Here is a 13,718-nt window from a genome sequence, read left to right as displayed (position 1 = left end):
TGATCACAGGTCGCATGATCCTTTGCCATTTTCTGACTGTTCTAATGGCCATGTAGTACACAGTTTTACAACATGTAGATTTTTGTAGTATATTCTATAGTGACTTCTAAAGTTTTATATTTCAGTAAATCTTAAGGTTGTCTACAATGGCATCTAATTGTAAACATCCTAATTATTGAGAATACAGAGAAAAAGTGAAACCCTTCTGTCCTTACATTTGTTGTCAGCTGCTCTTCTCAGAGAAGTATGCAATGTAAGTTTTGGTTTGTATGTTCTGCAGAACTACAGTATTTCCAATGAAATTTGCCTTTTCCACCCAACTGTGGTTTGCAAATATTCCTAGGGTAAATATGCTATGGTAGAACAAATTTAATTATATACATTTTGACATGTGATAATTGCTTATAATTGTAAATTTATATACATCTGATAATTATTACATACACTGTAAAATTATATTAATAATTTTGAAAATTATTATATACATTTAGACATTTACTAATTGCTTGCAAAATAAATTTTATGCTTCAGTCTCATGCTACTTTTTAAATTTCTTTTTAATTTTTAATTTTTTTCATTTCTTTATTGTCAAAGTGATGTACAGAGGGGTTACAGTTTCATACATAAGGCAGTAACTACATTTTTTATTCATGCTACTTTTGATCACAAATAGGCATTTATTTTCTATTCTGTCATCATCTCATGGGAACATTTATTTATTTAATTTATTTATTGTAAATATTATGTAACTCAGGTAATTAGTACATTTCTTTTTAAGCAGTATCACTTCTTCCCTTGTTTACTCCCATTTTTTTTCCTGTCATTGTGCCTCCCTGCCCTCTCCCCCAAGTTGTACAGTACAGGAGCACATTTCTTATTCCCTTAATAGTTCATTAACTATCAATAAAGTGTATATGTGTGCATATGTATGTGATGTCATTTTTCAAATGTGAGGTCAAATTCTAATTTACTCTGAGTGGCCTTGTATAAATTTCTATCTTATTTTCCCTATTTCTACACATCAATATTTCTCATGTATCAGTGAGAATCACCTGTGAGGCTTTATTATAACATAGGTTGCTGAACTATAACCCCAGAGTTTCTGCAGCAGTAGGTCCACAGTGCATTCTGAGATTTTCCATTTCCAACAAGTTTTCATGTGATATTGATTTCATGTTAAGGAACACTGATATGTGGGACTTTCCTGTCATGCTCTCTCCATCATATGGCATCTAGGTCCCTTCTTGGCACAAACTGTTTACTGTTCACAAGATCATTAGCTTCCAGAGAGGGTTGAAAATGGCTAGGGTCAAGAACCAGGCCTGGAGTTTGTATCCTTCCAGTCTGGGGCCAGCTGGGGGTCTAAAAGGAAGAACTAAGGAGAACAGGTTTAATAGCAGCTTTAGACCTCAAAAGAAGAAACTGTTTTCACAGGTGCAAAGAGGGGAACAAGTTGTTGTTTTACCATCAGTCTGTATCCATCCCATGCTCTGAAGATTGCTATTGATAGCAAGTGCCTCATCTTTGAGATGAATGATCGCATAATGATGACACTAAATGTAGACAAGATTTTTTTTTTAAATTTTATATTCTGCCTTTCCTGATGGGAGCTAAGCTAAGCAAAATTTCAGGCACCAATATGAGCTGGTGCATATAGTCAAATATTTATATCCATTTCATCATTAGTATGGACTTAGTTCTGGTGGGATTTGTCTTGTAAAGCAATTGTACCATCCATTAAACAGAAGTCCAAAATGGTTGAGACAAAGGACTTTTTAAAAATTATTATAGAGATTCCCTATGAATATACTAAAACTGCTTTATCTTTAATCATTTAATTTACAAAAACTTCTTGCTTCTAAATATAGTAGGTAGAAGAAATATGTCATCGAGAGATTTGATTACCTGAATATATTATAAATATTGGGGCTGGGGATATGGCCTAGTGGCAAGAGTTCTTGCCTCACATATTATAAATAAATCTACATAAAAATGCAGTGGAGGATTTATGCTTGAGAATGAAATATAGGAACTAAAATAATGATTTTAAAGTTTATTATTGTAATTCTTGTAAATGTTTACATATGTATGTTTTTATGAAGCATTTTAATGTTGGCACATAAGCATGGCCTTTTGAATCAGGAAACTGCATTGAGCTGATGGGTATATCACTTTTTAGCTTGAAATATATGTGTGAAGAAAGTTTTCCATTTATGGAAATAGAATTAAAAGAATAACTTGATATTTGAACTATGAGCTTTCACCAAGCATGCATATATCTATAAAATATGTGCAGCTCTTTCAATGATCTTTATGTAGTTGTGCAAAGGAGTTTCAATTCAACGTGTCAGTTTATGAGTACAATGCATCTTGATCAATGTCACCCTTTCCATCATTCCCCCATCTATCTCAAACCCACCCATTTCCTCTATTTTCACATATGTACATTTAATATTATGACTGTATATACCCACGATTCTTCTATTTGTCCCCCTTTTGTTAATCTTCTAATCCTCTACAGACAAAACATGTTAAAAATTTTAAATGTCTTTGCTTAAGCTTTATACAATGACATTACAATTGCATACATCTTTTTGCTTTGATTTATTGAGACATGGCCTCAGCTGGTCTCAAACTTGCTATGTGGCTGGTCTTCAACTGGCAATCTTCTACTTTAGCCTCTCAAGTGCTGGAATTACAGGTGTGACTAAGCCTGTCTTGTACCTACCTTCAACCTCCTTTTGCATGTGAACAATTTATTTCTTGTAACTTACTTGCAATATTTCATTTAATATACATGACTTAGTTAATCTCTTCTCTCTTATGGTAGGCATTTATTTGTATTGTTTTTTTTTAAGTGGTTCTGCTGAGGATCAAACCCATGACCTTGTGCATGGTAGGCATGAGCTCTACCACTGAGCTATGCCACCAGGCTTTGTTTCTAATTTGTCAGTGCTAGAATTTATTCTTCAGGGAGTGTTTTTGCCACAAATCTGAGCACACAGCGCCTGTAGTCAGGAAGCAAAATCGAGTAGTATGCAAATACTCAGCTTTGCTGAATAGTGCTAAATTGCTCTCTAAATTAGTTGTACCAAATTATATTGTCACTAGTGTTGTATAAAGGTTATATTTCACATTTTCCCAATACAACATAACGTGAGATAAATTTTAGCCAGCCTGAAAGTGTAAAATTGGATTTGATTGTAGCTTTCAATATGATACCTAATTACTAGCACAGAGTCTGTGTTCTATTTCTCAAAACTGTCCAATTATATAATTTGCCAATTTTTCTACTGTTTTGACTTTTGTTGATTATGACTTTTAATATAATTTGAATAACAACTCCATTTTTAGATATATACTTTGTAAGTACTTTCTCAAAATTTGAGGCTTTATTTTAATTTTATATGGTAATCTTATGGCACAGGAATTTAAATTGTGATAGAATAAACATTATCAATATTTCCCCTTTGAATTTGTGTATCTTTGTACCAGTCCAAAGTCAAATTATTTGAAATTATTGTGTATACTCCAGACAATGTTTATATTTTTTATGTGTTGGTTATTGATGACATTTGCATCATTTATTCATGATTGCATCTTTTCTCCCATAATTTATATGTTTGGGCCAATTTGTGTTCTTTTATTTGTGCATTCATAGGAAAGATGAATTTCTATTTTCCTATGAGTGTTTATAAGCCACATTGGAATGTTTCTATGCCTCAAGTGATTTTAGTGGGACCAACAATCGTCTACAGTGTAGTGCACCGATTGTTGCTAATTTTCTGCCTCCTCGGGAATGGTGGGAATGTATTTCTGCTCTTTCTGTGACTTACCTCATGAGTAGAGGCTTCAAACTGAATGTCCAGCAAGCAGCTTATGAGTAACTGCATTTTCCGCTCAGTCCTGACTTAGAGTCATGGAAACATGGAGAAAATCTGAGAGTGAAGGTGCAGAGCAGAGCTCCAGGTGACCTTAGTCAACCAAGGGAAAAAGCAATTCTTCAGTTCTTCATTGTCTTAAATGGCTGGGAGTTTTGGAGTAGTTTGCGCTCCAACATGTCCTGGAGTATCCTAATAGAGTTAATATGGGTGTTACTTAAAATTTGATTGTTAGTAAACATACATATTAGTAAATACAAAAATTTATATTGTCATATTTCTTTTCAGTTCTTTTCTTTCACTGCCTTCTAGTTGTATTACTATTAGTGCAATTCTCTAACACCCATCAATTGTCAAGTAAATTTGAGCTAACTTTTTTTAAAAATGGTTTTTGTTCATTGATTGATTGAACTGTTTTTCAGTACAGGGCCTTGATGGTATCCAATATATGGGCTGAAGTTAGACTGCTTAAGCTTCCCATGGAGCTGTGAATAAATATATAGAAGTAGACAACAATTAATTAAAAGCTAATTTTCAAGAGTAAAAATTGGACACAAATTTTATAGAGATTTTGCTTTTTCATTGGCCACTAGTCAGGCCTCAAACTTCCAAGGCAGGATCTCTACATTGAGTTAGTTCCCTATAATTCTTAGGATAGGTTTTTCTTTGCCTAAGAACAATCTAGATCACTGAAAACCCTGCCTATGTCTCCCATGTAGTGTAATGGATAGGTGCTTTCTACCCTCTCTTCTGCATTAACAACTGCAAGCCACATGAAACTTCTGCATGTCACTTCTAGCCATAATAACTATGCCCAGGGGATCTAGAAAGGTTTTATGGTATTAAAAACTTTCCATATTATATATCTGGCATTACAATTGACTATCAATTCCTTCATATTTACAAAGAAAGCCTAATGACTGATGGCTTTCACTCACTGCTTTACTAGAGTTGTTCTCTAGTGTTGCGACATGAAAATCATCAAAGGGCGATGGGTCATGTAAATGTTTGATAGCCACCATTTCCTCTCCCCTCCTAATATTTCCATATATAAGCCTGTATGTATATCTTCTCCCTTGGGGGTGTTAACACTTGTGAAGAAGACACCTGAAAAGATCTGGGTTTTACCTGAAATCCTAAACAGTAATGATTATCTATATGGCACTACAAGGGGCCAATTTTGAAAAGCAGACACTTCAGCTTCCTGTTATTAGATTACACCGGTCCCTCCAACCTGGTTCACTTTTAGACTGGTTCTGCTATTAAAGCTCTATCATTCTCTGTTGGGCTGATCACATTCACGAACTTGCCTGTTCAGTATCTGACTTATATTTCTGGAAGGATGAAGGTAAAGACAAGATAAAGGGTAAAGCACCAAGAAGATACATCCTAGGCAGAAATTAACCCTCACCTAATTGCTCCGCTACTCAGTGTTTCATTTATTTTTAATAAATGTCGCCTAAAATGCAGAATCTTATATTATAGCTGTCTTGGGAGGAGATGGGGGTGGGAAATGAAGGGAATTACTGTCTAGAGAAGGAGAGTCTTATGCTCCCATGTTAATATGAATCACATATATGCTTTCATTGGCATGTTTGCCTCCAAACATGTGGGAGTGCTAGCTGAGGTGTTGGTAGAGAGATTAATAGTGACTGGGGATTTTAGAGTCTGGAATGTGCAGGCTTACATTTCAAGGCCAACAGAGGTACAGCATTTCAGACTAAATACAGCAGTGAGAAGGAATCCAGAAGGGATTTAAGACAATTCCTATGTTGTAATTTATTTTTATGAATTCTGTTTTGGGCTACTGACATCCCGATCCTGAAAAATGATCTTTAGTGTCAAAAGGAACCATTTAGATCTCTACATTTCACTGAAGAGTATGAAATGTTGCTGAATGTTAGAATAAGCTTCTTGCTCCTTAAAAAAAAAGAACATTGGTTGGTTAATCAAGGCTTATGTATTTTTCTTTTAGGTGGTTCTTTGGAGCAATCAAAAGAACAGATGCAGAAAAGCAACTATTATATTCAGAAAATCGTACAGGTGCCTTCCTAATCAGAGAAAGCGAAAGCCAGGCGGGAGATTTCTCCCTGTCAGGTATGAACATTGTTTTGTGGGATTCCAGCATGGGTTTGGGAGTTTATAGTCATGAACTCTTAATTTAGTTTTTTTCTCCCTTGAACTTCAACAGGTTGTATAAGAGGTTCCAATTTGATCTGTCCATTTAAGTGTTCAGTGCCTCCTGCTCAGTTATCAGTTCCATCATTCTCTCCCCACCTGTCCGTTCCTCCTGCTATTCGCCCCACCGTCCTGTCCAGACTCCTGGCCAATTCCCAATGTCCTGTATCATACATTAACATATTTGTTCCCTGCTTCCTTTTTCATTCATGCACCTCTCTCCCACTATAATCTCTGTTTTACAATCTCATTTTAGCTTCTGGTAATCATTTTGTTAAACTGTCTGTGAGCTGTTACTCTATGGAGATTCACTCCTGTCTGTGCTATACCATAGTTAACTGAATGGTGTATATATGCATATGATTCTATGTGATCATATGGGTTTAATGTTCACATATGAGAGAAAACATACATCCTTTGTCTTTCTGGGTCTGACTTACTAAATATAATGTTTTTCAGATCCATCTATTTCTTTGCAAATGGCATAATTTCTTTCTTCCTGGCGGTTGCATAAAAATTCCATTGTATATTTATACCACAGTTTTAATCCATTTAACTGTGGTGGGGCCTCTGGGTGTGAACTGTGCTGTGGTGAACATGGATGTGATATTGCCTTTGTTTTATCCTGATATGTCATCTTTTGGATAAATTTGGTTTACCTAGATCATAGAGTAACTCTGTTTAGTAACTGCCATTTCCACAGTAGTTGTACTTGTTTACATTCCCTCCAACCCAACAGTATATTAGGTGCCTTTTCCTTTGCAACCTTGCTGGCATTTTTGCTCTTTGTCATCTTAATGATGGTCATTGTTATTGGTGTGAGACAGAATCTTAATGTCACTTTGATTTGCATTTCTTTTATGTTCAGGGATGCTGGACATGTCTTCATGTGTTAATTGAACATGTACTTCTGTTTAGCAACTTTACCCGCTTGTTAATTTGATTATTGATTCTCTGGGGTTTTAGGTTTTGAGCTCCTTGTATATTCTGGTTATTTGACTTCTGTCAATGGATAGTTGGCAAAGTCATCTCCTATTCTGTAAGCTTTCCTTTTTAGGTTATAAATTATATCATTTTTGTACAGCAGCTTTTAAGCCTGATGTGGCTCAGTTTGTCAGTTCTCCATCTTATTTTCTGCACCCCTGGAACTCTATTCAGGCAGTTTCTGTTAATATGGGCAAGTTCTAGTATTTTCCCTTCATCTACTATAGTGGTTTCAAGTTTTCTGCTCTTACTGAGGTTTCTGAGCCATTTTGATATGATATTAATACAAAGTTACAGACACAGTTATAGGAATTCCCGTTTTGTTGAATTCTATTTTTTCTCCCTCAGTACAGGGAGCTGGCTGTTTCCCCATGGTCTTCTTGATGTCTCCCCATATTTTACTTTCCTTATTAATCAATTAATTAGTTAATTAATTTGTATTCTTTTTTTTTTGCCAACACAGGATTTTGTTCTTGCTAAGTTGGTAGTTTATTGCTTGAGTTACATCTCTAGCCAGCCCTGTGCTTTGCTTGTTATTTTTGAGCTAGGTATCCCTTCCAACCTAGGTGTAAGCCTATGCCACAATTCACCCACTTTAGGCTTCCTTCCTTTCTAGAATCACAGGTGCACTGTCGTGAATAGAATAAAATTTTGTATGAACAGACCAGCTCCAAAAAGAATAATCTAGCATATCATTTTCTGAAGAAATTTTAAATATTAAAATATCTTTTACACTCTTACTTCCATATACCTGAAAAGAAATTGAAGGTATTTTGCAGATAATGAAATATATACATCTGCATAGACATACAGACACAAGATACAAACATGTGAGTTCCTGTATAAACACACTGGCACATAATTGTGTATCTGTGATATGACCCAGTCTTCATAATTTTTATTTCTATTTTGTAGTATCCTATAAGCATTTTTGGATGCTCCTTGGTTATTTCTATAGTATTGCTGTGAGAGGCTACATAGCTTTCCCATTGCATACCTGTATCATTTTATTTGACTGATTTCATCTTTAATACTTTAAAAAATTGAGCTATTCTGCTGTTATAAAATATGACACAGTGAACATCTTTGTAGATATATCTTTGAATATTTCCATGAAAATGCTGTTTTCAGAGGAAGAAATTGAATCTTTTTGAATTCTCTGTGCTTAATAAGAAGAGCTATAAGAGAATTTCTTGTTTAACTGCATTTATGTTTGTTTGTGTGTCTTTCCCAATATCTGTATATCAAATTTGGTGGTAGTTATTTAGCCAAAAGCTGGATTAAATGTTTCAGAGAAGCATTAAAAATATAGAAGAATAATATTCCCACCAGGAATACAGATGAAATTCAGAATTACCTGACTCATGTTTGAATAATGCTCAGGCTACAGTGACTTCTCAGAACATTCTAGGAAGAATATGCTGGAACAAAACAGCTTTACAGGCTTAGAAGAAAATTAGGAGGATATTGGTTGCAGTGTGCGGAGAATACTCTAGAGCTTGCTTATGGATTTAGGAAGCTTTGTAGGCTTTGCTTGGAAACCAGCATATCATTATAGATTCTTTTTCAATGAAGTCAAACAATTTATTCTTTCAAACAAATTATCTGATTGCTATGTATTCACTGGAGGATAAAGTAAATGCATCCTATTATATCCTAGTGAAAGGGAAACTCTCTTATTAGCTAGAGGGAAGGATTTAGGGGAAAAGATGGGAAGAAAAAGGTCTTCAATTTATCTACATTAAACAAACAAACAATTCGATTGCTGACTGTTGATTATCACTAAGGGTCTTCAGATGTCTCACTCATAGATTTATTTCTCAGTGCAGTTGTCTTCTTAATCAGTCAGAATTGATGGTCTTCAATTTTGCTGACTGCTCTATTGCTAAAGGAAAGCAAATAATATCCCCTTTCAATCTCTGTCTTTTCCACATGAATTTTCCTTAGAAATATTTTCTTTATTTCTTGGGCAGCAATGGCTTGCAGCTGTCAGAGAAGAGCTTCATGAGAGACTGTGATTTATTGATGCTGAGGTGACTCCTGGACACAACAGCCCAAGGGTGGGGGGTTGCTAATTGGGTTGTTGTGATCCTTGCATGCCTGTCGGCTTTTCTGAGGTCTGAAGAGATCAGAAAAGAGAGTTGGGGCCATGACACCTCTCCTAACAGCAAGACACTAATTAGCTGTGAATTACAGCAGCGCTTTTGGATCTTACATATTATATGTGGTAGCCAGAGAATCTGTCTTCATTAGATGCATGACAGGCAGTTTTAGTGGCCTAACTATTATTTGTTGTTGGGAGCAAGATTTTTTTTCTGATTAAAAAAAAATTCTGACTGCATTTCAACAGATTTGGCTATTTCCTGGCATCAATCAATTACTTAAAAGGAAATTAGTATTGCTATTACTGTTAATAGTAATTTGATGTTTTGTGTCTTATGAAATATTTGTATTCCCATTTAATGTGCCCTTTAAGGATGTACAGAAGGAGGGTCATCACTGAGCTGTAGGTGAGAGTGTCAGAAAAGATTTTCCATTGTGTATTGTCATTTTACTCTAGGCAACTCTCTATATAAAAATCTATAGAGCAATAAAGGGACTTCCAACTTCATGATAGACTGAAATGGAGATCACAAGGCCAAAAAAGCTCCCCAACAAGTGCGTGAGGAGCTGAAATGACTTGCTGATATCATTGTTTATGGGTTCAAACAAAGGTTCAGAGTAATCTACTATGTGCCACACCTTCTGATAAAGGGCAACAGAGATTAGCAAGGAACCATCTCTGAATTCAATCTAGAAGAGTATAAAACAGTTGACTTATTGTGAGGAAAGAGTGGCCAGGAGTCACATCTTCCTGGGAGTGTCAGGAAGGCTTTCTGGAGGAGAGATCATGTGCCATATATGTTATTGTTTTGTTTCAATGTGACAGTATGAGAATAATGATTTCTAACACAAGTGCACAGAGTTATGAATACATCTGATGTGTGTGGACTGGTGGCAAGAGTGGAGTATATTTCAGGTATGTATGTGTATGAGTGCGTGTGTGTGTGTGTGTGTGTGTGTGTGTGTGTGTGTATAGGATGGACTGGAGAAATAGCAGTTAGTGTAGAAAGCTGAAGCTAGAATAAGGAATTTGTATCTTGTTCCACAGGGGAAAGTTTTGGGGAGGAAGTGATTGGTCTGCTCTGTTTTAGGTAGTTATCTTTCATGTGAAGCGGTAGATGAGAGATCTGTAGACATCAGCCTGGGGTGAAGTAGGAAGAAGAAACACAGTAGCATCACTGTGTCTGAAATCACATGCTCAAGGTGAGTCAAGTCTGAAGAGTGGGGCAACAGATGGATCCCAAACTCACTATTCTGTGTGTGAATTCTCTGCTTCAACACACACCATCCCCCTAAGCAGGAGGGTTCCTGTGCTTTTCTAGATTTTCCCCCCTTTGGTGGTAATGGAGTTTAAATTCAAGGCCTTTTGTTTGCTAGGCAGTGCTCTTCCAACCAAGCCATACCAAGTTTAAGTTATTTAAAAAAATAAAGTCCTGAATCTTTGCCAAGCCAACCTGGATTGTGATTCTCTCATTTAGATCTCTCATGTAACTGAGATTACAGTATGATCTACCATACCCAGTTTATTGCTTGAAATTGGGGTCTAACTTTCCACCCACACCCCAGGCTGGCCTTGAACCACAATTCTCTCAATCTCTGTCTCCAAATACCTGAGATCATAGCTGGGAGCTATTACACATTGTGCTCAGTTATTCTTTGTTTATTTGTTTTTGTTTAAATCTGGAAAATTTGGGAGAAGCTGTAGGACTAGGAATGAAAAACTGGCTTTAGTGTTAGGTAGGCTGATTTTACTATTGACTATTTTTAGGGTTATTTGGAAACTTCAGAATTGATGGGTTCTAGAAGCTGTGGGAAATCACAGCTTCCATTGCCCAATAGAAACAACCAAGGGACCCACAGGAAACTGAGATCAGGTGCAGCCTCTGATGCTGAAGTTGGAGTGATTGTGTGTCTGCACCAGGGAGCATGTTGCAAGAAATCAAGAAAGAGCTCCTAGATACTCCTTCTTTGTGTCCATAAATGTTAGTCTTAACAAGGATACAATTGGGAGAAATGGAGAGGAGGAAAGAGAGTTGAGAAACATCTACACATAGTACCAACAGCAATTGGTGATTGATCAGAAATGGAGTAAAGAAAATGAAGAAAAAAGTCACAACAAACTGTCAGATGGCTGATGTGAGCCACTAGGGGGCAATGGTAGCCTTACCCAAAGGGGAGGGGGTCTAAGAGAACATAAACTACAGAAGGGGAGGTATCCAGCAGAAATAATCTAAGACGTGTTTTGAGGCTGTGTGCGCGCGCACGTGCATGCATGCATGCATGCATGTGTGCCTTTGTGTAGGCTAGCTTGAATTCAGATTTTATGCTTTTGCTTGGCTTTTCACTCAGGGATGATGTTCTACCACTTGATCCAGGCATTATTTTTTACTGGTTAGCTGGAGGTAAGAGTCTTGTAGACTTTTCTGCCCCTGGATTAGCTAGGATTACAGATGTGAGGTCTGTGTGCCAGGCTTTCTGTTAAAAATAATTAACTCAATTTAATTGAAAGCAATTGGACAGCACTCAAAAGAAGAATTTCAGAATCGTGTCTACTTATTTCAATGACGGAATTTTCTATGGTTATCATTTGGTTATAATAAACCATGTAAAGGACCATGAAGAATGTAAATGTTTAGCAACAACTAAGATTTCTGTGAAATCTTTTCTTGAAAACATATTGTAATATGGAGGTCAGATCTGGCCAGTGAAAGAGGGCAGAAGCCAACTCCATCTCCACTTTACCCCCAGCCCCCCTGCTCAGAGGCCCTGGAAGATTCCCTCTCCCTGTAAACAGTACTGCCTCAAGCCCCCTGAATCAGCATGCCAATTCTTGATGGGCATGCCTGGATTCCTACAGGAAGGGAAGTCCCATCCCCAGGTAATGGGAGTTCCTGAAACCCAAGAGACAGGGGTGGGAATATGGCCTATAGACAGAACCTGTCTGTCAAGTGCTTGCATCTGGGAGCTCCCTGTGATCCAGCCCCTATTAAGGGGCAGGCCAGCTCAGACACAATTACACCATGCCACATGTTCGAGTCTTGTGTCTGTTGTCCCCATGGTGTCCCAATTCAGCTCTCCGTTGGAGCTGAATTGGTTTGTTGGAATCCTCCGGAAGTAGGACTCTGTGCCACTGTCCTGTTCTGTGTTATATGTTTTTTCTGAAACCTAGGACTGGTCCATTCGGAACTTCCCCAATAAATTCATCTTTTTACTTGAGACTGTTACTGAGTGGTTAGAGGGTTGGGGGGATTCCCCCCCCCCCCACCTCGGACGCCATTACAATATGATAAGCTCCTATAGTAACATCATTTAATTTTTTAGAACCAAATAATTTTTTTTATCCTTCTCATTGATTGTCATTGCTGAAATTACTGCATAAATGGCAGAATATTCTTTACAGAAAGATAATTTGTGGACATAGCTTGCAAGATAAACAGAAAGCCCACAGATTGGGAAAAGATCTTCACCAGACATACAATGGACAAAGGCCTCATATCTAAAATATATGCAGAACTAAAAAAATTAAATTCCTCCAAAACAAAACTGCAAAGACCCAACAGCGCCCTCAACAAGTGGGCTAAAGACTTAAAAAGAGACTTCTCTGATGAGGAAATGAGAATGGCCAACAGACATATGAAAAAGTGCCCTCCATCACTGGCCATAAAAGAAATGCAAATCAAAACAACATTGAGATTCCATCTCACCCCAGTGAGAATGTCCTATATCAAGAAAACTAACAATAACAAATGTTGGAGGGGATGTGGCCAAAAGGGAACCCTACTTCATTGTTGGTGGGAATGTAAACTGGTTCAGCCACTCTGGCAAGTGGTATAGAGATTCCTCAGAAAGCTAAATATAAAGCTCCCCTATGACCCAGCAGCCCCACTTTTGGGCATCTACCCAAAAGACCACAAACAAGAACACACGGAAGCCACCAGCACAACAGTGTTCACCGCAGCACAATTTGTCATAGCTAAAATATGGAACCGACCCAGATGCCCCTCAGTAGATGAATGGATCAGGAAAGTGTGATACATATACACAATGGAATTTTATGCTTCTATCAGAAAGAATGACATTGCCCCATTCGTAAGGAAATGGAAGGACTTGGAAAAAGTTATACTAAGTGAAGTGAGCCAGGCCCAAAGAAACATGGACTCTATGGTCTCCCTCATAGGGAATAATTAGCACAGGTTTAGGCTAGTCACAGCAGAGGATCACAAGAGCCCAATAGCTATGCCCATATGAATGCATAAGATAATGCTAAGTGAAATGAGCTCCATGTTATGGAAATGAGTGACATATCACTATTGTAATTACTTTCAACTGCCATGTGAAACCGTATTGTTGATGATCCTCTTGTATCCCATTCCTGTGGTTGTACCTGCACTTCACTGTATCTTATCTGAGTACATTGGAAACTGTATATACTGGTATTAGAACTAGGAAAGTGAAAGAGAATACCAAAATCGAGAGACACAGGATAAAAAGACAAATGACTATAAAAGCAATACTTGCGAAACTGTTTGGTGTAAATCAACTGAACAACTCATGGGGGGAGAGGGAAAAGAG

At 37.2% G+C, this 13,718-nt stretch overlaps 1 protein-coding gene across 1 annotated transcript in view; it reads left to right on the top strand.

The window, feature by feature from the left end:
- The window catches only part of Frk (fyn related Src family tyrosine kinase), a 92,648-nt gene that overhangs the window by 42,989 nt on the left and 35,941 nt on the right, over window positions 1-13,718 (top strand). Inside the window, exon 2 of the mRNA XM_048353943.1 lies at window positions 5,857-5,978. Within this exon, the coding sequence (XP_048209900.1) occupies window positions 5,857-5,978 (122 nt within the window). The remainder of the gene's footprint in view (window positions 1-5,856; window positions 5,979-13,718) is intronic.

This window comes from Perognathus longimembris, chromosome 9, assembly GCF_023159225.1.
Source record: "Perognathus longimembris pacificus isolate PPM17 chromosome 9, ASM2315922v1, whole genome shotgun sequence".
Classification (NCBI taxonomy): domain Eukaryota; kingdom Metazoa; phylum Chordata; class Mammalia; order Rodentia; family Heteromyidae; genus Perognathus; species Perognathus longimembris.
The sequence above is the reverse complement of the archived record's forward strand: the minus strand, read 5'-3'. Positions and strand labels throughout refer to the sequence as shown.